The sequence below is a fragment of the Thalassophryne amazonica genome, chromosome 7 (genome assembly GCF_902500255.1).
Source record: "Thalassophryne amazonica chromosome 7, fThaAma1.1, whole genome shotgun sequence".
Classification (NCBI taxonomy): Eukaryota; Metazoa; Chordata; class Actinopteri; order Batrachoidiformes; family Batrachoididae; genus Thalassophryne; species Thalassophryne amazonica.
The window spans coordinates 81,883,186-81,910,942 of record NC_047109.1 but is presented as its reverse complement, the minus strand read 5'-3'; the positions used below and the strand labels follow the sequence as shown (position 1 = coordinate 81,910,942).

Below are 27,757 nucleotides of genomic sequence, written 5' to 3'. Positions count from 1 at the left end.
TGAAATGGGTGTTTCAACAAGACAATGACCCCAACCACACTAGTAACTGAGCACAATCTTGGTTCCAGACCAACAAAATTAATGCCTCGCAGATGTGAAGAAATCATGAAAAACTGTGGTTATACAACTAAATACTAGTTTAGTGATTCACAGGATTGCTAAAAAAGCAGTTTGAACATAATAGCTTTGAGTTTGTAGTGTCAACAGCAGATGCTACTATTATTGTGAACACCCTCTTTTCTACTTTTTTTTTTTACTAATAGCTCAATTTCATAGCCTTAAGAGTGTGCATATCATGAATGCTTAGTCTTGTTGGATTTGTGAGAATCTACTGAATCTACTGGTATCTTGTTTCCCATGTAACAATAAGAAATATACTCAAAACCTGCATTAATCTTTTTAGTCACATAGCACTGTATTATTCTGAACACTACTGTATGCTTTAATGATGGCCATCACACCACACCCGCTCAACATAAAATGCTCTGTTTAAAAACAAACAAAGCAAAAAAACCTATACCACAATTTATTTGCACACACTGTCTGTAAATGTTCTAGAGATGCTAACCTACCACCCTGTGAAGTCAAACTTTAGTGGTCCTGGGTGTTGAACCAACTCATTAATTTGAGCCTTCACAGAAATTTGCTCCTTGACTAGAATACCACACAAAGTTTGTCATAATTCATTAAGGAATTATTTGAAATCCTTTTCTTTGTTGTTTAATGGACGGATCACTTTAGCAGTGCAAACACTCTGTTTCACATATGCACCAATGAGTGAAGTGTGGGGTTTCTGTGCTGTAGGTTGCAGTGACTACCTGTACAGGATGAGAGCACTGGACACTGTCAGAGACACTGGTAGGTGGATTTCATTTAATTTTCACGACACATCAGCTCTCTTGTTAAGTTACACTGGCATCTTTACTTTCTGACAACAGATCTGCCTTTCCGGGAAGTGGGTGGGACGTCTGCAGCTGTTACAGGCAAGAGATTTATGAGCTGGCTGCTACAGCTACGGAACTCCCACTGCCCACTCCGAAACAACCAAAGCTCCCTCATCGACACTGTGCTGGATGGTTACAACAGAGCACGCCATGGGTCAGAGGTCAGTGCTTGTGCATTGGTGCACGAGAGACATTGTGACTATCAAATTAATGTGTCCACATTAACATCTTCATTTCCCAGCCTGTAATTCCTCTGAAGGGCCTTAAAATTCTATGATGCCCCCTTGTGGATAAATGAATGATAAGTGGTTAAACCTTTTAAGATCCATTTCCTAAATCTGCCATCTGTTCTGTTGGGTACAAAGTTAGAGTCATAAGCACATCACCTGAAACATTTAGATAAGTGTGAGTTAATTGTACTAAATGTGAGTTGTACTAATCACACTGTACTAATTTTAACTGTTTCCTGAAGAACGTCCAACATGGGACTCGGAGTTTGTTTTCAAACTAAAGGTCTCAGCTGGGCCCTCCTTTTTCTTCTTCTTCTTTTTAGTTGCAGAGTTTTTATATTTAATCCTCACCTTTTTCCCATACCACATGAATGTTGAAATTAATCAGTCCCACTCTACAAATTGCTTATGTGGTATCTGTATGAATGAATGTATTCAGCACAGACTCAACACAAAAAAACCTCATGTAAAAATTAAAAACAATTATACAGTTTTGTGTGGCTGAAAGGGTGTAGACAGAAGAAAAAAATTATAAACACCCACCCTTTTTACCATTAAAAATATATACTCATGACAACAAATACCAAAGTAACAAGTACAGACTGGAAGACAGTGGAAGAGATTTATTCTGACCAACTGTATCCTAGAGCCTATAGACCCAGAAAGGGAACCACATTCCATCTTTGTTTGAATTTAAAGGTCCATAGTTGGCATCAAACAACTTTGCTCAGTCCTACCTCTCAAATACAGTTGTATGCAAAAGTTTGGGCACCCCTGATAATTTTCATGATTTTCCTTCATAAATCATTGGTTGTCTGGATCAGAAATTTCAGTTAAATATAACCATATAGCAGACGGACACACTATTTGAGAAGTGAATGAAGTTCCTAGTATTTACAGAAAGTGTTCAATAATTATTTAAACAAAATTAGGCAGGTACATACATTTGGGCACCCTTGTCATTGTATTAATACATTTAGCACTAATTATTGGAACACAAAATTGGTTTGGTAAGCTCATTGACCCTTGACCTCCTTACACAGCTGAATTCAATCATGAGAAAGGGTATTTAAGGTGGCCATTTGCAAGTGTTTCTCCTCTTTCCATCTCTTCTAATGAGTGGCAACATGGGAGCCTCTAGACAACTCTCAAATGACCTGAAAACAAAGAGTAACATCATGGTTTAGGGGAAGGATACACAAAGCTATCTGAGAGATTTCAGCTGTCAGTTTCCACTGTGAGGAACATAGTGAGGAAATGGAAGACCACAGGCACAGTACTAGTTAATAGCAAACATAGAAATCTAGGAAGGTGACCAACACCTCCACTCAAAGATTGTTCATGTAACATAACATTCAGCATTTTAATGCCTTGGTGTGTTTATGTGGACTCATGCTGACCTCTTTATCTCTTTAGGCGTTTGGTGAAGCTGAATTTTTACAATATCAAGACGCTCTTACAGAACTGGCTGCTGTGTGAGTCAACATGTTCATGCTCCCCTCAAATCCCAACATGGAATGTTCATTATGTACTGAGGAAAATTCTTTGCAAACTTTGTTTTTCACCCAGTGTGAAGTCTCACACCAGCAGCAGCAGCAACACTGTGAACCAGCACCACCAATCTGCAGCCAAAGACCTGACCAGCACTACCGAGCCCCAAAGGTCCTCCTCTCCAACCCAAACCACCTACCTCACCGCCACAGCGCAGCACCGCAGCAAACGTCCCCGACATTTCCTGGAGCTGAAAAACTTCAAAGACAACTACAACACTCTGGACAGTTCGTTCTGATATAACAAGTTAGTGGTGACCACATAAACTAAAAGCTGCCTAAATGCCTGCACATATTGCCTTGTTTACAGTAGACCACATAGACTACTAGTACAGTATACATGTGACTTATACTATACATGTGCACTACAGACTGTGCACACAAGTGCTTCTTTTGCGTAGTATGTGACTATATCATATGTTGATGGTTGTTTTGACCAAAACAAAACTGGACCTATGGGGCTACGTGATGGTGTCAGACAATCAGTATTTATCACACAATATGACACCTATGCAAAGCTAACTAATATTAACCTTCTAGTTAGTACAGTAGAAGGTCTGAGCTAATGAGTGATTGCTCTTGTGGCTACTGCTGGTTGCTGAACTTAATTTTGCAGCCTGTTCTTAATTGCCTTAAACATTTGTTTTCACAGAAGCCATACTTGACTCTAAATGTGATTGTGTTTGTATAATGGCTGAGTGGATCCTTGTCATTTGATTGGTGCTTTGTATGTCACGTGACATGGATTATTCTTTCCATTTGTGTTGCATTGCATTTAGAATGCAGTTTGGTTCCATATGTTTGGTACCATTGCACTTTGCACACACGGGTGCACACATGCACGCAATACGTGTACACACACAAAACAAATCCACTGCGCTGTAAGCTGTCTGAAGTGATTATTTTTTTTTTTTTCTGCTGCACTGAGGAAATTTTTTTTTTTTTTTTTTGGTAGTACATACATGCACAAGTGCCTTCCCGCTTGTGTGAGCATGCACATGGCGGAGTTTGTTTTGCTGACGGATGACGATTTGATGCATGGCATGGGGGACTTCGTCAGAATTATTTTTGGACTCCTATTTAAAGTTTGTGTTGGATTGTTGATGTCAAAGCACTGATGCACCAAAGCTGGATTAATTTCTGATATTTTTTTTCACTGCACTGAGAAGGTACCAAAATGTAAGTCCCTCTTCTTTTGTTTGTAAGTTAATATAAAATGACAAGGATCTATTTTAGCCATTATATAAAACAAATAATGAATGTTTTTACATTCTTTCAATGGAATGAATATTTAATTCGGTGAAAGCTGGAACAAACCATTCAACTCTGCTTCGTCTCATTGAATGGTATGTTCCAGCTTTCACCTCATAAAATATTTGTACCATTGAAATCATAAACATTCATTATTTGTATAGTATTCCAGTGCATTAATGCATTCTGAACGTTACATATGGTGCAGTCGGTCTGTTGGATTGTTTGTTGATTTTAAGGTGTCTACAGATTTCTGAGGGTTGTTTTATTTGGGATTAAGGTTTCCCACAGAGCCATTATTTTGTCTGTATTATTTAACGATTGCCATCTAAATAAAATGAAGTGTTAATGTAGAGCACACTATGTCCACCAGATGGCGGGATTGTTACAGTTATAAAGTCTTAATAAAAGTCTAGTGAGAAATCAGGGTTTTGTTTTGTTTTTTCAAACCAGATTCTAATTGTCTGTTTTAGATGTTTTTAATTTAACATAAATAAATACAAATGATTGTCTTGTTAGGCAGAAATTTCACAGAAAATCACATTCAACATTATGTACACAACATGACACACAGCAAACTGAAATGCTTTACAAAACCTTTCTGGAATAATGACACTTTAGTAAAGGAATATCTTCACCTCTCACTGGTGACTGTTATTTTTCATCACATTATAACGTGCCATATTATTAATGTGGCCTTAAACAAAACAAATAGCTCTTCATATAACAAAGGGACAGTGAGCCCAAGCAGGACCTTAAGTATGTACACATCCAAATATTCTGTTCACTCCCATCAGTGAATGGAGCAGTTGGTGACAGCGGGGCAGGATGACAGGATTTACAATAGCAGGTAATGAAAAAATTCTTCTTTTTTTTTCTCTAAACAAAATGCTTGTAGCAACTAATATCTGTTGTCTATCTTGTTAGATTAACACCAGCAGTTAACTGACAGCAATTAGCTCTACAAGTGCTACATAACTAAAGTTTAGTCTGGATTTTACTGTTAATTTGCACAACAGTTCTGTTTTGATAAGAAGGCAGATGTCAACAATATAATCAAATGTAACATTTAGAATATGAAACGCATAATCAGCTACACTCAACAAAAATATAAACGCAACACTTTTGGTTTTGCTCCCATTTTGTATGAGATGAACTCAAAGATCTAAAACTTTTTCCACATACACAATATCACCATTTCCCTCAAATATTGTTCACAAACCAGTCTAAATCTGTGATAGTGAGCACTTCTCCTTTGCTGAGATAATCCATCCCACCTCACAGGTGTGCCATACGAAGATGCTGATTAGACATCATGATTAGTGCACAGGTGTGCCTTAGACTGCCCACAATAAAAGGCCACTCTGAAAGGTGCAGTTTTGTCTTATTGGGGGGGATACCAGTCAGTATCTGGTGTGACCACCATTTGCCTCATGCAGTACAACACATCTCCTTCGCATAGAGTTGATCAGGTTGTCAATTGTGGCCTGTGGAATGTTGGTCCACTCCTCTTCAATGGCTGTGCGAAGTTGCTGGATATTGGCAGGAACTGGTACACGCTGTCGTATACGCCGGTCCAGAGCATCCCAAACATGCTCAATGGGTGACATGTCCGGTGAGTATGCCGGCCATGCAAGAACTGGGACATTTTCAGCTTCCAAGAACTGTGTACAGATCCTTGCAACATGGGGCCGTGCATTATCCTGCTGCAACATGAGGTGATGTTCTTGGATGTATGGCACAACAATGGGCCTCAGGATCTCGTCACGGTATCTCTGTGCATTCAAAATGCCATCAATAGAATGCACCTGTGTTCTTCGTCCATAACAGACGCCTGCCCATACCATAACCCCACCGCCACCATGGGCCACTTGATCCACAGCATTGACATCAGAAAACCGCTCACCCACCTGACGCCACACACGCTGTCTGCCATCTGCCCTGAACAGTGTGAACTGGGATTCATCCGTGAAGAGAACACCTCTCCAACGTGCCAAACGCCAGCGAATGTGAGCATTTGCCCACTCAAGTCGGTTACGACGACAAACTGGAGTCAGGTCGAGACCCCGATGAGGACGACGAGCATGCAGATGAGCTTCCCTGAGACAGTTTCTGACAGTTTGTGCAGAAATTCTTTGGTTATGCAAACCGATTGTTTCAGCAGCTGTCCGAGTGGCTGGTCTCAGACGATCTTGGAGGTGAACATGCTGGATGTGGAGGTCCTGGGCTGGTGTGGTTACACGTGGTCTGCGGTTGTGAGGCTGGTTGGATGTACTGCCAAATTCTCTGAAACGCCTTTGGAGATGGCTTATGGTAGAGAAATGAACATTCAATACACGAGCAACAGCTCTGGTTGACATTCCTGCTGTCAGCATGCCAATTGCACGTTCCCTCAAATCTTGCAACATCTGTGGCATTGTGCTGTGTGATAAAACTGCACCTTTCAGAGTGGCCTTTTATTGTGGGCAGTCTAAGGCACACCTGTGCACTAATCATGATGTCTAATCAGCATCTTGATATGGCACACCTGTGAGGTGGGATGGATTATCTCAGCAAAGGAGAAGTGCTCACTATCACAGATTTAGACTGGTTTGTGAACAATATTTGAGGGAAATGGTGATATTGTGTCTGTGGAAAAAGTTTTAGATCTTTGAGTTCATCTCATACAAAATGGGAGCAAAACCAAAAGTGTTGCGTTTATATTTTTGTTGAGTGTAGCTGAGTAAGTTTTAAAATAAAGCTGATATATATGCGTCAGTGCACGTGTGCAGACACACTGCAGAGTTCCTTCTGTGTTTCTGTGGACGTCTCAATGTGGTTTGAGCTGCTGGAAGCTCACGTCGGGCTGCTGCTTGCGTTCAGTCTGCTTTTGAAAGGTTTTGTGGTTCGGAGCTCTTCTCATGAGGCCTGCGTCGACTCATTCACGACCTGATCTCAATGACTTTGATGAAAGGCAGCGGCTTGTTGGAGGAAGTGGAGGGTTTGATTGGTTTACTGCAGAGAAATCAGGAGGACAAGTGTGTTTTATAAAAGATGAACTAAAGGCACCAAAACAGTTCACTGTACAGTTCTGCCTCTGTGGGGTTAAAGTTACCTGTAGACAATCTGGGGGTTGTGCTCTGAAGACAGGTATGAGTTTGACTTTTGCTCTCCCAAGTAGTAATCCATCTGGTCACGCATCTCTCTGTTCTGCTCATACAGGAGGAATCAGAGGTCAGGTCAGATAAACAAAATTACCCAAAACCCCACAAAAATGTCTCATTTCTTTTCTCTCCTCAATGTACAAGGCTACTTCAAAAGGTTCTTGGCCTCACTGGAAACAAAAGTATCTGGAAGCTCAAGATGTGACCTTTTGTGAAAGGATGGGGAAGACTGAACATCAGTGGACCAAGTGCACTGATAAAGGAGACTGTTAAAAAAAATAATGCAAGAACAATCTTTCTCCTGTGACGTTTTCTAGGTGAGACTGAGACCTTCTTGGAGGTGCTCTTGTAGTTAAAGTTCAGAAGGATTAGCTTAATCAGAGTGAACATAAGTGTGCTGCATTCCTTATAAACATTAAAGCCACAGTGTGTAGGATTTCTTGCCATCTAGGGGTGAGGTTGCAGATTACATTAGGTCATCACGAGTCAAGTTTCATTTCCCCCTCACATTTTTGCTTTTTTGGCAACAAGGATTTGTGTTCCCATGTATATATTACAAGTTGTTAGCCTGGACTAGTAACCAGAAGATAATGGAGAGGGGAGCAACTGCGGAATTGCACCCCCCCCCCAGTCTTCTGTCTGCACTACAAAATACAACAAAGAACTTTATGCTACTATATCAATATGGCGGTGCAACACAGCAACCTCCATGACGGGGCTCACTCCCTCGTAGATATGAAGGTGCTCATTTTAAGATTGTGAAAGCACATTCATTTATTGTTGCAGTTAATTATACACTAATGATCATACTGTTATGAATCCTACATTGAATTTCTGCCAAGACGTATCCATAAATCCTGTATATGGCAGCTTTAAGCACAGATTTCTGTTTTGCTTTTACCTCCATCTCACTCCCACCTGTACTGAAAGACTTCACTAAAACACAATTAAAATGAGAACTGTGACTAGAAATAAATGTGCTGGGCACATTTTATAAAACTCACTTCTGGTAAATTAGTGTCACAAGTGGTACGTCTGCTGAACGCTAGCATGCCCGTGTTTAACATTTAAAATCAGGCATCAGCATAATCACATTTACAAACTCGGTACAGTCACATTATCTTTCATTCCAATGTTACCATGACAGCAGGCAAAAGAACCATTGGACCAACAGACCTTTCACAACCACAAAAAGAGTTCAGGATCAATACAATCTGCCTGGATTATTCAATTAACACAAGGCCTCTTCTTCCACAAAAAACAATCGGAATTGGAAGCAGATGTGCGCTCCTTGAAAGCTCTTGGTCATCAACCTCAGTGGACTCTTCTGAAGACAATCATTTTTACTTTTGACAGTCAGCCATCCTCACCTCAGCCTCCAAGAATGCCACTTTCTCCTCCAGCTCTTTGATCACGCGGTCCCGCTCTTGGAGCACCATGCGAGAGTTCTGGAGCTGGAAACAATAAAAAAGAAACCCAAAGAAGTCAGCAGTGAGTACTGGACAAATATTACACGTCTGTTCTTACTTGAGTCTCACATGTGCATCTCACCTGTTCAATCATGTGTCTGACTTTCCTCTGCTGGCTCTTCAGCATGTCGTCCAGATGGTGGATCTTTTCTTTCAGAACAGACACCTCCTTCTCCAACTGCTCAGCCCTGCAAAAACGCACAGACAGTTTCAGCAACCTGCTTGTCATTTAAAGATTTGTGTTTTCTACAGTGTGTGTGTGTGTGTGTCTGAGCGAGACGTCTGACCTCTGCTGCCCATTCTGGCCCTCCTCTCTGATCTTGCGTAGTTCACAGAGTTCCTCCTCACGTTGCCGGATTTCCTCTCGCAGGGCTGAGCTTTCCTGCTCCATTCCTCCCAGCAGCCTCTGCACCTCTTCAATGCGTTGGTCTTTCTTCTCGCTGGCTTCTTCTGCATTCTTCAACTTCTCCTCCTGATCACTCACACACTCCCTGAGCCTGCTCGCTTCAGCCTGATGGAGGGGGAAAGCATTTCTTTGAAATACTGCTCCAGTGCACTTGAATTTTAGTGTAAATTAGTCCGTGTGTGATATTTTGCCTCATGGAGATTAAATGAAGCTGTGTGCGTGTGAGTTACCTGCAAACTCTCTCTCTCCTCTTGGTGTTTCTTCTCAGCATCCTGGAGCTGTGCATATAAGCGCTTACTGACTTCCCTCAGTTTGGTTCTTTCTGCTTCATCATCCACTTCCTAACACACAAAGCACAAACAGGGCGGCGGTTAATTTAGTGAAAACAAGAACAATCATAGATTGCAGATGTCAGTCTATCCCCATCAGGCCCCCGCCTCAAAATGTCACAATAAACAGATTAACATGCCAAACACAGAGTGTCACAGCAGAACAAGAGGACTAATTTGATGCAGACTGTTTCACAGACTGACAGCAGTGAGGGAGTTCACCCTGCTTTGTTTTTTAAGGATTTTAATGTGCACCACCAGAGACAGAAGCAAAAATGATGAAAACGGTCTCATTTTTAATGGCAAAGAATGTCCTAAAAATTAAAGCATCCAGTCACAGAAGATACTCTCACTCATTCATCTCCAACTGCTTATCTGGGGCTGGATCACAGGGACAGAAGATACATTGTTCAAAAACAGTACTAGTTTTTGTGAGCTAAGCAAACAGACTAACACAGATTATTAAGATTTGAGTAAAAGGCAAACCTTTAGACTCTAGATTTCAGCTAATACCTAAAACACCCCGTCTCACAACGTAGAAGTTTGGTTCTCCAAAATACCCTAGAGCAGGGGTGGCCAAGTTCGCTGAATCCAATGAAAGGCTCATTAAAAGTCTGCTAACGAGTCTTTCATTGGATGCAGGTGTGTTGGAGCAGGGAGACAACTAAGAGTGTCAGGAATATGGCTCTCAAGGACCGAACTTGGCCACCCCTGCCCTAGAGCAGGTAGCTGAGTGGATAAGGAGTTGGCCCGCCAATATGTAAACCTGGGTTCAAATCCTGCTCATGCTATAGATACTTAATCTACATGATCTCAGTCCACCCAGCTGTAAATGGGTACTGGCCTTGGCTGGAGAAGTAACCTGGGTCAGACTGGTGTCCTATAGGACTTACTACTGCTTTTTTAGATTTTTGCAAATTTATTTTTAATAAATTAACAAAAATCAACAACAAAAAACTAAACTTTTTCCACATTGTCATTATGGGGTGTTGTGTGTAGAATTTTGAGGAGAAAAAGTATTTAATCCATTTTGGAATAAAGTTGTAACAAAATGTGGAAACAATGAAGCATTGTGAATACTTTCTGAATGCACTCTAAAAATGAGATGACAATGGGCAGCTCTAAATATAGCAATAGGAGCCCCCTGGTCATCTCTTGAGGGAGTTCTTCCAGACACGTCCAACTGGAAGGAGGCCCCGGGGAAAACCCAGGACACACTGGAGGGATTATGCAATTATTTCTCAGATGACTTGGGAACACCTCAGGATCTCCCAGGAAGCATTAAAGGATTTGGCTGAGGATAGGGAAGTGTGGTCTGTTGCCACAGCAACCGGGACAAGCAGCAGAAAATAAATGATTGAAAGATGGAAATGACAAGGTAGAGAAATAGAGATGACAGATACAAATATAAAGATTGACAAATCGAGAAACAGACAGAAATATGGTAATGGCAGGTATAGAACTAGATAGACAGAAATGACAATGCTGAGATGCCGCTAGTCAGGAAATAGCAATCGATAAGTAGAGATACAGCAATCACAGAATGTACAGACAAAGAGATAAAGATAGTATGTACATCTTCCTAATTTTTTTTGCTCTATGTAACACTTGCTTTGACAATGTAAATGTATGTCTCCCATGTCAATAAAGCTCCACTGAAATCGTATTGATAGAGACATAGAGAAGGATCGAGTAGAAATTTTAAAAAAGTATCCAGAAAATATGAAAATAATATAGATACATAGGCATTTCACTATTAAAAGTAAAACAACAGTATATCCAAATATTATCATCAATGATCAAATTATAAAAAATGTAACTGAATTTAAATATTTAGGGCTTACATTAGATTCAACTCTCAGCTTTAAGAAGCATATAAAAAAGATCTCAAACACTTTGAAATTGAATTTAGCTACTTTTAAAAGCATCAGAAATACACTAACAACAGAGGCTGCAAAATGCTTTCTAAATGCAATGATAACACCTCATTTCACTAACTGTATAACTACTTGGGCCCAAGCAAATCCAACAACGTTAAGACCCTTGGCGTCCCTGTACAAAAGGGCTCTCAAAATCCTTGACCAAAAAAGCATCCAATACCACCATTGTCATATACGAGGTCTATTAGAAAAGAAACCGACCTTTTTATTTTTTTATAAAAATATTTGGATTTGAATCACGTGCGATTACATCAGCCAACCTTGAACCCTCGTGCGCATGCGTGAGTTTTTTCACGCCTGTCGGTTACATCATTCGCCTGTGGGCAGGCTTTGAGTGAGGAGTGGTCCACCCCCCTCGTCGGAATTCCTTTGTCTGACTTCTTCCTGAGAGACTGGCGCTTTGCTTGATCAAAGTTTTTTCAGAACCTGTGAGGCACATCGAAGTGGACACCATTCGAGAAATTCAGCTGGTTTTCGGTGAAAATTTTAACGGCTGATGAGAGATTATGGAGTGTTACTGTCGCCTTAAGGACTTCCCAAGGAGCGGGACGTCACGCCGCACTCGGAGGCGCCGTCGTCATCCTGTTTCAAGCTGAAAACCTCCAAATTTAAGCCTCTGTAGACCCAGGACGTCGTGAGAGAACAGAGAACTTTCAGAAGAGGTCGGGATCAGCAGTTTATCTGGACATTCCACTGTTAAAGGAGATTTTGTAATGAAAGACGTGCGGACGGATTGGCGTGTCGGCAGGCAGTTGGCGCGGCGCACCGCCACAGGAAAAACACCTCTGTGTTGATAACCATTTGTAAAAACCAGGCGGCTTTTGATGGCTTTCAGTTGAGTGAGTATCTGAGAAACTGTTTAACAGCTGGACATGTTCCAACTTGTCCTTAAGGCTTCCAACGGAGGTGTTTTTCCTGTGACGGCGCGCCGCGCTGGCTGCCTGCCGACGCGCCAATCCGTCCGATGTCCCGTTCCGTGGGAAGTCCTTAAGGCGGCAGTAACACTCCATAATCTCTCATCAGCCATTAACATTTTCACCGAAAACCAGCTGAATTTCTCGAATGGTGTCCACTTCGATGTGCCTCACAGGTTCTGAAAAAATTTTGATCAAGCAAAGCGCCAGTCTCTCAGGAAGAAGTCAGACAAAGGAATTCCGACGAGGGGGGTGGACCACTCCTCACTCAAAGCCTGCCCACAGGCGAATGACGTAACCGACAGGCGTGAAAAAAAACATCCAAATATTTGGAAAAATTCAAATATTTTTATAAAAAAAAATAAAAAGGTCGGTTTCTTTTCTAATAGACCTCATATTGAGCAAATACGCCATACTCAGCTTTGAAAATCTTATCTTTCTCCATGAGGTCCAAATGATATACAAAATAGTCCGTAATCAAGCTCCGCCACCTCTCAAGAACTTAATTCACCTGTCCTCTGATACAATAACAAGCGCAACCACTCGGAGGCAGTGCACCATTCCCAAATGTAAGATTGCATTTGCACAATCAACGTTTTCATACAGAGCCACAAAGAAGTGGAACATACTACTAGAAGCAATAAAAACACAACCAGACTTTAAGACATTTTCTGTAGAGGTAAAATCATGGTTCCTCAAACCAAAGATGCAGGCATTAAACACAAAGCACTGCTAAAGGTAACATTGAACATGTGTAATAAGTGTTCTGACTTTGCATAGTAGTTGAGAGATGAATGAACTGCATGAATGGTGAATATCTTTTATAAATGTTTTGATATTGCACAGTAATTGAGAGTGACCTAGATGAATTTATAAATGTCTTGATAATTTTGATGTTTTCATATTGTATGACATGAGTGACATGGATGAATTATGAATGATTGTTTTCAATGTTTTGATATGGCACAGTATTTTAGAGATGAATGATACATATGAATGAATTTAGTATTACATATTTTATGAATTTAGTATTACATCATTTGTAAGTGTTGTATTTAATAGCCCTATGTGTATCCCCCTGACCCTCAAGGACTACAGATGGAAATTAGCTGTTGCAGCTATAATCTGGTACAAACATCTCTGCTCAATGAGCATAATGTAATTGTATGCTGTCCTTGCACCAAAAAAAAAAAAAAAAAAAAAAATTGTACAGCAAGCTATACAGCCTGACTGACTGTCACACAGCCTGAATTATTTAAAATCTTGTTTAAATTGGAGGCGTGAGTGAGTGACAGAGAAAAGCATGCTCAGTGGGTGTGGCAGCTATCAAGTAAACAGGTGTGTCTGTGTGCGTCAGTGGCGTTTCTATCCCATTTCTGCAACACTTAGAGCACAAGTTGAACAGTGAGTCACGGCTTCATGTTATAATTAGGTCAAAAACAATGAGACCAAACACACTGGAGTCCGTGCTGCTCTGTTTGGGCACGGCTGACATCCCTGTGCTACTGGCTACATAAAGTACACGGCTCAGACACAGCACCGAAACTAAGTATGTGAGGAATGTTGAGAACAATGAGGAGAGCCTGAACAACAGAACACATGCCAGCAGAGGAACACCAAGTACTGGTACATCATTGTCAAGCACCCCGGGGTGCTGTGTGTGGATGCTCTATCCTCTCTCAACACTTTGTTTTCATTCTAGGTCACATCTGCTGGTGTCTTGTTTAAGTGGAACACCTTCTGTCCATGTGTGTCCCCTGGAGATGGATGTCAGCGATCGATTTACAGGCGTCACGTGAACCCGTCTGATATCGTCCAGAAGAAAGCGCACACAAGCTGATACACACAGCGGTTTGCGGCGGTGATACTTGCAATTGACAAGACTGGATCGGTGAGACACATGATAGTGCACCTCTCTGAACAGCACGTGCACAGAGGTTGTGCTCACCTGCGTGTCAGCTTTAGTGTCCCCTTTTGGTCCAGACAAAGCATTATTTTTGAAGGGAGCGCTGATCCTCCATCCGTTAGTGTGCACCTGGAGGGAGAAAGGGAGGAAACCAGCATGGAAAAAGTGAGAGAGACGGACATGAAGGGAATTATTTTCAGCACAAAGGATGCAAAGGTAACAATAGTGGTTGGGGGGGGGGGGGGGGGTGTCTCCTACCTTATTTTTGGCAGCCATCTGCTCTCTCAGTGTCTTCAGACAATACCTCACCTGAGTAAAACAAACACATTGATGAGATGGTAACATGTACACCAGACAGCATGAGCAGTGATACATGACATGCACATCTTTTCAGTGTGACACCTGACCATACGGAGTTACTTAAAAAGGTACATACAGAATCTCACACAGAGAGACCAGAAGAGAGTCAAGAGACAAAGACAGAGGAGCCCGGAGGAATTTACATAACACAAATATGCAAATAATAGTTCTGTATGTGTGCATAATGTGCACGTGTCCATTAGTGAAACAGTCCAAATCCTTTGCAGACACTGACCTCTTGTATCTGTGAAACTTCATCTGATAGCATTTTCAGGCTCTGCTGGTGCTTCTGCTGCTCCTGTCTGTGGGCCTCTAGGTAAACCTAGAACATGGACAAACACGAACATCGAATGATGCCAGGAACGTGCGTAAACACACACACAACTCATTTTAAAATTACTCAAACAAAAAAGTGTCACACCCACTTTGATGACTTCAACCTGCTCCTCTGTAGATTTAACTGGTTCGGGCGTCAGAGCTGTCCTCTCGCTGGAGTAATACTGTGAGAAATCTTGGAGTTATTTTTGATCAGGATATGTCATTCAAAGCGCATATTAAACAAATATGTGGGACAGCTCCCAATTCAGATCAGGGAGACAGATACCCTCTCTACTTTTAAGATTAGGCTTAAAACTTTCCTTTTCGCTAAGGCTTATAGTTAGGGCTGGATCGGGTGACCCTGGACCATCCCTTGGTTATGTTGCTTTAGACGTAGACTGTGTTTCATAATTATTGTATGGCCTTGCCTTGCAATGTGGAGCGCCTTGGGGCAACTGTTTGTTGTGATTTGGCGCTATACAAGAAAAAAGTTGATTGATTGATTGATTGATGGACGACTGCACCAACGCAAACGCACGTCCGACTGGCTAAAAGTCAAAGAGCAGAGCAATAATATGCCTTAGATGCTGCGTGAGCACAGATGGGTGGATATGAAACATCTTCAGACTCGATAAATGAATGTGGCCATAAATGAAGTTAGTGTGCTTTGCTAACGCCCACAGAGGAGCATGTCTGAGGACAATATTGCAAAACAGCGTTTGGAAGAACACCAGCAAATTACAGTTAGGAGTGTACTTCCATTTAACAGGAATCATGAATCTCCAGCATGAATGATGCAATCAAACTAATTATTTGCAAAATTGAATACATTAGGGAAATTCTGCTTTTCCAGACTCGGCCTTATCAGATTGTTTGCGTGCGTGTGTGTGTGTGTGTGTGTGGCTCTATAATCAGGAACATGCAACCATAATCACTATGGAGACCAACTGATAAACATCTGGTGCTTCTTTGCTCGTAGGAGAGAGACATTGCCAAAACCGGAAGCAAGGAATGAGAGACATGTTCAGGTGTATTTGTTTTTTAACAACAACAACAACAAAAAGAATAAACATCTTTGAGCATGTAATAAAAACAAACTTGCTGGATTTGTTGGGACAGTAGTGGTTTTGAGAGGGTGTCAGACAGTAAACCATTCGAATGAAAAGCTGATGGCAAGCTATTAGAGGTGATTGAGAAGTTTTGAGCCTGATCCAGACCAACATTTGTCAACACTGCAACCAGTGAGTGAAAATTTCACACACACACTCGAGAAATGTTGGTTTCTCAGAATGCAAAAGATGTGAGAACCACACTCTACTTTTTCTGCGTCAGGCTCAAAACATCTCAATCATCCCTTGTATGATATATTTCCAAGGTGTTTTTGTCAGGGTTGGTATGATTTAAATCACTGTAAAGATTTTATATATATATATATATATATATATATATATATATATATATATATATATATATATATAAAATCAGTAAAACAGCACTGAAATATGAAATCAGTACATTAAATTAATTAATGGTACTTGTACATATTGTACGTGCACCTTTATGTTTTAACTTGCCAATAAAGATTATCTCATTTAGAAGAGTGAAATAAATAAAAACAGTATTTAAATCAATAAAAGTTGATTTAAATCGAAAAAACAAATCATGGCTTTTTAGAAAAAAGAAAACCAAAGAAAACCAGCCTTGGTGTGTGTGTGTGTGTGTGTGTGTGTGTGCGCATGCACGCACAGGAATGTGGCACTATACATGCTTGAGTGTACACTGGTTGAGTTAATTAGGACAGAATGATTTGTGTGAATGTTATGAACATTCGCAGGCCAGCACAACTTAAAATACTTCAGTTTCACATCTTCAAAAGTCCTAATCTAACAATATTCAGTTTTATCCAGTGAAACCAAAAGTTAAAAAACCAAGGGTGAAGACGACAATAATGTTAAAATCATTAACTACAGGAGTACTTATTAGAGTGCATTTCTCTGCAAAAGATAATTAAAAATGCCCCATTTTGCAGTTACCAAAACAGTTTTCTCCCTCAGCTTCTATTTTTCTGGCTCACACCAAAATGTGCTGATTTCTACTGTGGTTTAAATGCAATACTTTCTCATGACTTTTTGTCAAATGTGGCTCCGTTTTAACACCCAACAAACACGGTCTATATAAGCAAAGCCCCATCTGAAATAATCACACTCACGTGCAAATCAACAGACTGTTTTCTATTATATGAGAATTCTTCAAAGCAAATTTTGCTATTGAAGTTTTTTGTTAAGACTATTATCAAATCAACAATGCAATTCATTTCAACTGTCCAGTACGCAGTGTTAATTTTTCGGTTGTTTGCAGATATTCTTACCTTGTCCCTGGACGTCTCTGTGTGCCGACCGGCCTGGCTCTGGTCTTGAAGTGTGAGTCGCAGTCGTCTGCACCCCTCCTGAAGAAGGCAGCAAATAAAGGAAAATTTGAAATGAACCCACAAAGAAACCGTTATGTGATGGCAATGGTCACTAGCGACTATTTTAAGAAGGAAAAAAAACAAAAACAAGGAGAGACTGAGTCACAGTCACTGACTGTGGGAGAGATGAGCGCGTCAGAACGAAAGCAAAAGGTTCTTTTTTCCCCCCACAGCTGCAGAGAGACAGATGTTTAATTTGAAGTGTATGCTGTGAGCGTCACGGGGACTCAGGCGGATACGCTCCAGACGTCCTCAGCCAACCGAAAACTAGGGCTTGATTTCTGGGAAAGTGGGCAGAAAATGTATTGACAAGCAAAACGGAACATTTCCATGGTAACAAGCATGCATAAGGCAAACAATTTAAGAGGCGGGAGCAATAAAATTCAGAGACAAAATAGTGCACAGATGGCGCCCTCATCCTCACGTACAGACGGACATTTTTGTTTTGGTCACAAGACGGTCTCGTGTATAAGTCACCCAGTGAGTGCAAGTGTGCAGATGTGAGTGAGTGGATGAGTGGTAGTTGCATAACTGATTTCAGACAACACAATTTGTTCTCTTTATCTTGGGAGTACAAATTTCACTCTGAGACAGAGAACAGGCAATGCTGCAATACTGTCTGTTATTTAAACAGTGTATACATGGATGAGTACACATACACAGCTGATTAAATGACATCAGATCATAGGGTGATACATTTGTCTAAATACAGCAAAAAATAAGTCGTAAGTGTGAGTCAGGTGTTAGTTTACTGTGGAATAAAGGCAAGGGTTAAAGGTCAGGTATATAGGAACATGGTAAGACCAGAAATCATGTACGGTATGTAGCCCAGACATGGGCAGCCAAGGGAGTGCAGGAGAAGAAACTAGATGTGATGGAAATAAGGAAGCTGCTGCTTGAAGTTATAAATCTGGGTAGAATCTGGAGTGAAAGAATGAGCAGTACAACAAATATCTAAGAAAGTGCAGGAAAGTTGTTTAATGCGGTTTGACCAGATGATGAGATGGTGAAGGTAGATGGATCAAGTGAAGAACAGCTTGATGAAAAAAGTTGAGGAGGTGCACGACCTCATTAGCTGGGTTTTCATTTCAGATGTGCACAAATGTTAATCTATATTTTCAGTTTGCCGGCAAAACACTACAGCAAAAACTGAAAGGGTTTCCATTGAGTGGTGGAATGAGAGCGCTGGTCATTCCAGTGAAGCTCTCACAAGAACTGTAACGATAATAATTTAAAACTACATAACAGAGGTCAAACACGTCTCTTCATGATGGCTGAATACAATGAATGATTTATTCGGCACACAAAACTCCTTATCAAAAAAACAAACAAAAAGATTTTACAGGAGCACATGTGGCGGAAAAGATGTAGGCAGAAGCAAAAGCTTATATAAACCCACCCCTTTTACTATATATAAAACATTAAAACTAACAACAATGAATACATTTTAAATAATCTAGTTAACTAAAGATGTTACATAAAGCTGATAATGTTGCTACAAAGCAAATCTAAAGCTAGTTCGACTTTTGAATTCTCTGATATGCAACAACAGACAACTGATACAAGAAGAATGCGTGTGGATTTCGGAACGAGTGAATGGTACATTTAAAATCAGATCTTAAGAGTCGTGCTTATAGCTGGATTGTAAATCTCTGGAAGACCACTGACATACTCGTATGAAGGACATAACATAATAATAAATTTAGAAATGCAGTCCATTTATAAATGATTTGGTGTCTTATAAACAAAGATACATACTTTTAATTTATAAATGGTACAACAATGGAAGCCACTTCAATTCTTGATACATGGTTTCCAAAGCTGTATCACAGGCACAATTTAGAAAGATGTGCTTTGACTTTTTTTTTTGGAAATAAAAGCCTTTTTTCCTTTACTTTCCTCACACTGTCTGAATGTTGGATTTTCACTCTCCCCTAAGTGGGCTTAGGAGAAATAAAAGGATGAAAACAGAGATTTGCATTTGTCGTACATAAGAAAAACAAACCTCAGGTAAAGTCTGACATCAGTTTTTGATCCTGCTTGGTCTCTAAATATGTATGCACAGTTCATGTCTTTGTAATCGCCGCCCATTTATTTGTTTGTACTTTTTGGCCATTTTGATCTTATACTTTAATATTCTGACAAAGATCAATGTAACCGGCACCTCAACTGCTACTCCAGTTGAGGTGCCGGTACAACTCCACAATTTATGTTACAGCCTTATTCCAAAATGCAGTAAATTCAGTTTCCCCTCAAAATTCTACTCACAACACCCCATAATGACAACATGAAAAGTTTTTTTTATTTTTATTTTTGCTAATTTACTAAAAACTAGAGCACTGTGCTTGTGGAAACTAGTGCTCTGCCAACACTAGTTTCCAATGCCACAATTTTTTTTTGCCTTGGGATTTTTCAAGGTCAAAGTCCTTTGAGAAGTGTCTTTTCATAAGCTGAAATATAATACAAAATATAGACCAAAAGGACTTTTCAATGTCAAAAAGAATCAAATATCCACTAAATCTGGAATACGGATCAGATGCGGATCAAACTTGGTCTATTCATTCAGAGTGCCAGTTTGCAAATCATTGTCACAAATGAGAGTGATTGAGGTACTTTTGATTGAGCTACAATGCAAAATGTACACCAAATGGGCTTTTCAATATTAAATTCAAATGTCCATAAAATCCACAATGTGGATCAGATCCAAATCAGATTTTGTTAGGTGATAGTGAGTGCCAGTCTGCACCTCACTTTCAAATATGAGAGTGATTGGGGCATGTTTGATTAAGATATAATGTAAAATATACATTAAATGGGGTTTTCAATGTTAAATTTAATTGGCCACCAAATCTGTGATCTGGATCAAACTTTGCCAGTCGATAAAGGATACCATCCTACATAATGCTCTCAAATATGAAAGAAATTTGATCTTTTTTGATAGAGTTATGAAGTTTTGAATACTTGTTCAATGATAAAGATAGCAATTTTTCCAAGATTTTGCTGTCTTTGCCTTTTGACCTATGGCCTTGAAAATTGAATCAGCTCTTGCCTATTAGTATATGAATCTTCAGTAAAAAAAAAAAATCATAACGATATATGAAACATTGTGGGTTACAGGCTGTTCACAAACAAACAAATAGGGGTGAAAACATAACTTCCTCCAGCTTTGTTGGCGGAGGTAATAAAAATGAAGAAATCATATGTATTCACAGCCTTTGCTCAATACTTTGTTGATGCACCTCTGGCAGCAATTACAGCCTCAGGTCTTCTTGACTATGATACCACAAACTTGGTGCACCTATCTTTGGGCAGTTTTGCCCATTCCTCGTTGCAGCACCTCTCAAGTTCCTTCAGGTTTGATGGGGAATGTCGGTGCACAGCCATTTTCAGATCTCTCCAGACATGTTCAATCGGATTCAGGTCTGGGCTCTGGCTGGGCCACTCAGAGTCATTCAAAGAGTTGTCCTGAAGCCACTCCTTTGATATCTTGGCTGTGTGCTTAAGGTCATTGTCCTGCTGAAAGATGAACTACAGTCTGTGGTCAGGAGCGCTCTGGAGCAGGTTTTCATCCAGTATGTCTCTGTACATTGCTGCATTCATCTTTCCCTCAATCCTGACGAGTCTCCCAGTTACTGCCACTGAAAAACATCCCCAAAGCATGATGACGCCACCACCATGCTTCACTGTAGGGATGGTGCCTGGTTTCCTCCAAACATGAAACCTGACATTCACTGCAAAGAGTTCAATCTTTGTCTCATCAGCTCAGTGAATTTTTTTTCTCATGGTCTGAGAGTCCTTCAGGTGTCTTTTGGCATCTCCTGGTGGGCTGCCATGTGCCTTTTACTAAGGAGTGGCTTCCGTCTGGCCACTCTACCATACAGGCCTGATTGGTGGATTACTGCAGAGATGTTTGTCCTTCTGGAAGGTTCTCCTCTCTCCACAGAGGAATGATGGAGCTCTGACAGAGTGACCATCAGGTTCTTGGTCACCTCCCTGACTAAGGCCCCTTTCCCCACTAATCACTCAGTTTAGATGGGCGGTCAGCTCTAGAAAGAGTCTTGGAGGATCCAAACTTCTTCCATTTATGGATGATGGAGGCCACTGTGCTCACTGGGACCTTCAAAGCAGCAGAAATGTTTCTGTACCCTTCCCCAGATTTGTGCCTCGAGACAATCCTGTCTCGGAGGTCTACAGACAATTCTTTTGACGTCATGCTTTGTTTGTGCTCTGTCATGTACTACCAACTGCGGGACCTTATATGTAGACAGGTGTGTGTCTTTTCATATAATGTCCAATCAGCTGAATTTACCCCCAGGTGGACTTCAATTAAGCTGTAGAAACATCTCAAGGATGATCAGTGGAAACAGGATGCACCTGAGCTCAATGGCAAAGGCTGTGTATACTTCTGTAAATGTGATTTTTTTAACAACTGCAACATAACAAAATGTGGAAAAAGTGAAGCACTGTGAAGACTACCTGAGTGAATGTCGTTATGAGGGCAGGGGTTTAAAATGCTTCGTGGACGGGGTCATCACCACGTAGGGATGCATTTATTTATTTTGCATTAAGGGGATTTCTGAATACGAAGGACCATGAACGTAAGCATGTGCTTCAGAACATGGCATTTATCAACAGCTGTTACTTACTGATGTGCGTAGAAATGGCGTTCCCCTGTTTGATAAATATATGCTTGGGATTTTTTGAACTTGCAAACATATTTAATTTTGTTTGTACGACAGCATTTAGAACCTTTTCTATGGACAGTTTGCTAAATAAAGGCCCTGAACGAATGGCAAATATCAATTTTCTGGTGGGATTACTTGAGTGGGCTACAGGCCCATCAACCCATCCACTAGAGCCAGCCTGGACACGAGAAAAAGCGAAGTGGTCCAATAGTGGCAGCAGATCAAGCAGCTCAACCCATACTTTCCTATGCTCAGCCAAGTCCTGAAACACTTCCCAGTGCATCCCGAGGTGTTCACAAAGGCATCTGGGAAACAAAATCCTGAGTCTTCCCCGGGGGCCTCCTCCCAGTTGGACGTGCCTGGAAGACCTCTCCAGGGAGATGATCAAGGGGAATCCTCACTAGATGCCTGAACCACCTCAACTGGCTTCTTTTGATACAAAGAAGCAGCGGCTTTTCTCAGAATCCCTCCTGGAAAGTCAAGCTTCTCACCCTGTCCAGGAGCATAAGCCCAGATACCCGACAGAGGAATCCCATTTCCGTCTTTTGCATTCGTGAACTTATTCTTTCAGTCATTAACCAAAGTTCATGACCATAGGTGAGGATAGGAGCGTAAATCGAATGGTAAAACCAGAAGGCGAGGCTCATCCATGTGAATAGAACACACACAAAAACAAAGAAGAAGAAAAAAAAGCACACACAGAGAGGGAGCTGTGTGTTTGTAATTGTTTATTATCCAACAAGGATAATAAACAATTACAATGGAGAAACACTTGAGTAATGTGTGGAATTGGCCTTTGCTGTTCAGATGATGCATTCCTGCAGAAGGTGTGTGCAACCAGTTGTTTAACCCGGTTTAACCTCTTATTTTACTTCTTTCCTCGGTATATATGGGTACGCAGCCTGCAGACCAAAATGAGCATCTGCACTATGTTACAATCCCATTCAGACCTTCACATTGGCCAAATTGTTGGAACATTTCCCTCAGACGATAAAGGAGGATTTTTCTTTCATTCTCCATGGAGAAATCACGATAACAGCAGTCGTGTCTGATATACAGACTGCCCCGACTGTGCCGTGTATCAGAGAGGAGAAATTCCCTGGCATGAGTTGCGAAATACAGTGATAAAGAAAGGTGAGAGGTCATAGAACAACAGCCCAGTGTTCTGCAGCTGATAAGACGCTTTTGTTAGCACAGTATCTCCTTAGACAATAAGATTAACAAAACAGTAAACTCACAAGACTGCAAGAGGCGGGAAGACAATTAAAAAAAAAAATTATGATTGAAAGATGAGGAAATAACGGGTGGGGGTCCATTCAGACGGCAGGAAAATGAAAGTGAAATTCCTTTTTGTGCAGAAGTTTCCTCTCAAATTACAGTTTGACACTCTAATGGGGTGCAGCGTTCGGGACAGAGGAAGGGGACAGAAAAGGGAACACAGAGCGGGTTGTTAAGAAGGAATCCATCATTATTCAAGAATCAACCAAGAGTGTACTAATCCTCTCTACGCCGTCAGCTTGACCAACACACAGCTCCCTCTGTGTGTGTGCTGGGGCTTTTTGTGTGTGTTCTATTCACATGGAAAAACATCATCTCTACTGCCCTACAACGCAACCTGTAGTACTAGACTTCCAGGGAAACGCACACAAAAGAAGCCAGATGAAGTCACGTACATTGACGCATTCATGCACACGCACACAGGTATTTGCACAGAGCTGAACAAAAGAGACGCTACCTTTATGTGAGAGCAGTAACCTGAAACTAAGTACACACTAAGCTTCCACATGGACAATGGACACAAAGGTTCACAGGGTGCAGCCAAAAGAAAGATGCTCAAGGCATCAGGAATACCCTGAGTGGTGGAAATGCTGCTGACAAAAAGGTGTTGTTCCTGAATTTGATGTAAATAAATGAATATCCCCTCAACATCTCTTTGGGTCGTAACTGTTTGACTGCTGAGGTAACTCATCTATGGGTTATATAATGCATGCCACAGCACTTGAACTGGCAACGCGAGACACAGCCAATGACCCAGTCTATTCAACGCATCTACATGATCTGTGGGTGACAAAGGGAGGCTTCCCCTCTACAAGGGGAAGGGGGCGTGGCCAGCAACATGTCCTTTTTTATGTAATATAATATGGATATTATATAATTTCCAATATATAATTTAGTGTATATGTGTATTCTCAACTGTGTCGGTAGCATGGCCCCTTTGAGTCTGGTCTGCTTGAGGTTTCTTCCTCAAATCATCAGAGGGAGTTTTTCCTTACCACCATTGCCTGTGTGCTTGCTCTAGGGGTTAGTAAGGTTAGACCTTACTTGTGTGAAGCACCCTGAGGCAGCTTTGTTGTGATTTGGTTCTATATAAATGAAAATAAGTTAAAATTGAATTGAAACAGTGTAAAAAAAAAAACTAAACAAAAAACAAACTAGAAGCTACACCACTGTCTCCCACAGACGGATGATGCCAAGGAGAAGAGAAGAATATGGAAGCACATAAAACACTTCGTCTTTGTGCAGCATTAAAAAGAAAAAGAAGCTCACTGACTGACCGACTCCACTAATTGTATACTCGCCCTGTTAATCACAGGTAAAAACTGTTAAACGAATCTCAGGGACCCAGACAACATACGACTTTTTTCACTTAACACGTGACTTAAATGATTAACCAGCCAGCAAACAGTTGATGATTATCGTATAAACAAACGTCATAGCTTAGTGACTTCACCTGTCACAAGCTTTGCGTGTCTCTCATCATCTCATGCCATAACCTGAGGAGGTGCACAGGGAAGGTAAACAGATGGCTCAGGGACATGACACTGAGTCATTAAGCGAGAGCTGAAATCAGGACTACGCTGAGCAATACAATATTCTGGACTCTGCTTTATGGTGTGAATAATGCTTGCATGGACATGTTCCTGTGGTTCACGCACACAGACAGATAATGTTCGTCCTGTTCCTCAGCGATGATGTCAGCACACTCCTGACTGACTGGTGACCGTGTGCAATAAAAGACAGCAGGAATGTGTTTGATCACACGATACTGGGAAACTAAATGTGGAAGGAGTAATTGTCCTATTTTCTCCAAACCCAAATAGCACAATAGAATTTATTCATTTTTATTTACAGAGAAATTCTGCCAAAAGTGGCAATTTAATTTTATGTCCTTATAAACTAACATCTCAGTTTTTTTTTGTTGTCACTTTTAAAAAGTTCACATCACTTAAACATTGTAGGCAGGTGAATGGCTGAGTGATCTCTGGTAAAATGTAACCTGGACAAAAACGTGACCATGTTTAAGAGTAACACCATGACAATAACCATTAGTGAAGTTTGTACCTTCCACTCTGACACAGACGCATCCGTTACGCACCATCTAACCCTCTTCAGTTTGATTTAAAACAACGGATTCCAAAGAGTACGTGTTATCAGTCAACAGTGATGATGTAAGATGAAAGTGTCAAGTTGCTATGCAACCTCGTGAAGAGCAGATCATTACATTGTTTGTCCATAAAAGGTAAATGATTAAACCACAGACAGGGTGAATGTGAAGGGCAATTTAGAATTAATTTAAGCCTCTCCAGCAAAGCGGAGACAGAAAACCGGGGAGGTGTGTGGTTTAATCCCGTTTCTGATTCACAGGAGGTGAACACACGCAGGAAAGCTTCGACTGTCAGCACTGCAGCAGTAAGCTCCGAGATGATGCACGCAGCTGACAAGTACACGGTCTTTGAACTAAATACTCTGGTATGCGTGTGACTAATACTTTAATTACTATAAGGCCACTTCCACAATAGTGCAAGGTGCACTTACCTAAAGCAGATGAAGGAAGACAGCTGGCAGATCAGTGCCACAATCACCAAAGTCACACAGAGAATCTCATCCACTGAACCAATGCTCTATTTAGATCATTAGATTCTTACTGTGCAACTGGGCTGACTGCAACCCCCCCCCCCCCCCACCCGCTCCACCACCACCACCAAAACAATAAAGACAGAATTTTAAGACAAGTGTTGAGTTTGAAAATTGTGGACTTCTGCCTCAGATTTTAAAAAGCAAGTAAGAAAGAAAGTAAATAAAAAAATAAATAAATAAATATTAGAACTGGACTCCTGTCAGTCATCAGATCATCTGTCTCATAATTCTCAACTTTTCTGATATTCAATTAAGCACTTGAGTTAATTCAAAAATAATAATGGATGATCGTGAATGGAATGTTTTAGGTTTATGGACTGTCATACAGACAAAACAAACCGTTTGAAAATTACACTTTATATGTTTGTATAAAATTAGGTGTGCCATACATTAAATTACACTTAATCAGGTTGTATAAAATTAGGTGAGCCATACGTTAAATTACACTTTATGGGTTTGTATAAAATTAGGTGAGCCATAAATTGTATTTATTTATTTCTTAATGTACAGTTATCTCACACCTTATAGAGTAAAAGTTTCACAGTTTAAAAATAACAGACTACTTCATACAAATCAAAAGAATGGTCAGCTCCAGCCTTAACTACTGCACGTTATTCACCAATAAATTCACATACAAATAATAACATATTTAAATAAAAAGGGGGTTTATAGAAGTCCTGTCCAAAAAATAAATAAATAAATGGAACAAACACGAGTGTATTCTGCTTTTATATATACATACACACATATATACATAAATACACAAGTAAACATAGATAAACAAACGCATATTTAAGTAAGCAGAGCCCACGAAGCTAACTTTACTTACCCCATGCTGCTGACGTAAGTCTTCAACTGTACACAGACTTCTTGTTATTCCGTTCATCTTCGGTAAATAAATAAAAAAAAATCAATAAATACTCGCAAACAGATAAATAAATAAAGACAGCGCAGAGTTTCAGGCGTACTCAGAGCAGTGTGCTCGCGTGTCTTCTCCACGGCACCGTGCGTGTAATACTTTCTCATGACGTCAACGAAGCCCCGCCCACACAAACAGAAACAAAAAGCCAAATAGGGAAGTGGGACTGCAGGGTGGAGGTCACTGTCACACACAATAACACCCTGAAACTGACGCACACGTCCATTTAACAGGGAAAGTGAGGAATTTGACGGTGCAAAGACTAAAACCAAATCACCTTACTTTTAAATTATTCAAACAAAAGCTTTAACCCCTGATTGAGCCACACTGTTACAGATATGTCTCCTAAACTTACAAAAAGTGTTCAGGCTTTATTAAAAATCTAAATTAAAACTCTTCAAAACAGGGATGACTGGGCTCGGTCAGCCCGTTCATGTTGTGGTTACATTAAGGTTTGCAATAATACATATTCTCTGTCCAGTCAAACTAAATGGAAGATGGCGTAGATGCTTCCAGAGCCGTTATTGAATTTGTTGCTGTGCATTCGATAGCGTAATGACACAGTTGCTAAATTATTCTGTAATAAAATATGCTGAACAGCAGTAATTCCTGGATTTTCCTATATATGTTTATTTGAAATGGGAATGCACATTAATGAACATAGTTGCATGTAAATATGCCTAGCAAGATGCTAATTTCCATCCGTAGTCCCAGAAACAGACTAAGGCCACACAACATACCAAAATAAATTAATCATGACAGAAAAAAACAATTAAAACAGAATACACATACAAATATTTACATTTCAAAGTAACAATAATTGATAGATAATAAGTAGCCGACAGGTGGAGGAACCGAAAGTTTCATGATGGGTGTTGAGGTGCAAAAGTACTGTATTAAAGTACCAAGCCCTTATATGTTTTAGATGTGTTAGGGTAGGGCTCAATCCATATGGTATCAGGTCATTTTGGATCAGCTACCAGCTCATAGCACTTTTCAAATCAGCAA

The 27,757-nt window shown here is 40.5% G+C and overlaps 2 protein-coding genes across 3 annotated transcripts in view; one reads left to right on the top strand and one right to left on the bottom strand.

The window, feature by feature from the left end:
• c7h1orf43 (chromosome 7 C1orf43 homolog) overlaps window positions 1-3,361 on the top strand; it is a 31,362-nt gene extending 28,001 nt beyond the window's left edge. For both annotated transcript variants that reach the window (XM_034174794.1, XM_034174793.1), the window contains 4 exons: window positions 805-858; window positions 939-1,105; window positions 2,591-2,649; window positions 2,744-3,361. In XM_034174794.1, coding sequence (XP_034030685.1) covers window positions 805-858; window positions 939-1,105; window positions 2,591-2,649; window positions 2,744-2,963 — 500 coding nt within the window. In that variant the 3' untranslated portion in view covers window positions 2,964-3,361. The remainder of the gene's footprint in view (window positions 1-804; window positions 859-938; window positions 1,106-2,590; window positions 2,650-2,743) is intronic.
• A 3,398-nt stretch (window positions 3,362-6,759) lies between these two features.
• tuft1a (tuftelin 1a) lies at window positions 6,760-26,827 on the bottom strand. The gene is made up of 13 exons (XM_034174792.1): window positions 26,660-26,827; window positions 17,129-17,206; window positions 15,276-15,308; window positions 14,868-14,936; window positions 14,678-14,764; window positions 14,341-14,391; window positions 14,125-14,211; window positions 9,224-9,334; window positions 8,875-9,098; window positions 8,670-8,775; window positions 8,489-8,572; window positions 7,070-7,164; window positions 6,760-6,969 (listed from the first exon to the last, which is right to left on the bottom strand). The coding sequence occupies exons 1-13, from the start codon at window positions 26,714-26,716 to the stop codon at window positions 6,897-6,899; spliced, it is 1,155 nt and encodes a 384-aa protein (XP_034030683.1). The 5' UTR covers window positions 26,717-26,827; the 3' UTR covers window positions 6,760-6,896.
• Between the last annotated feature and the right edge of the window lie 930 nt (window positions 26,828-27,757).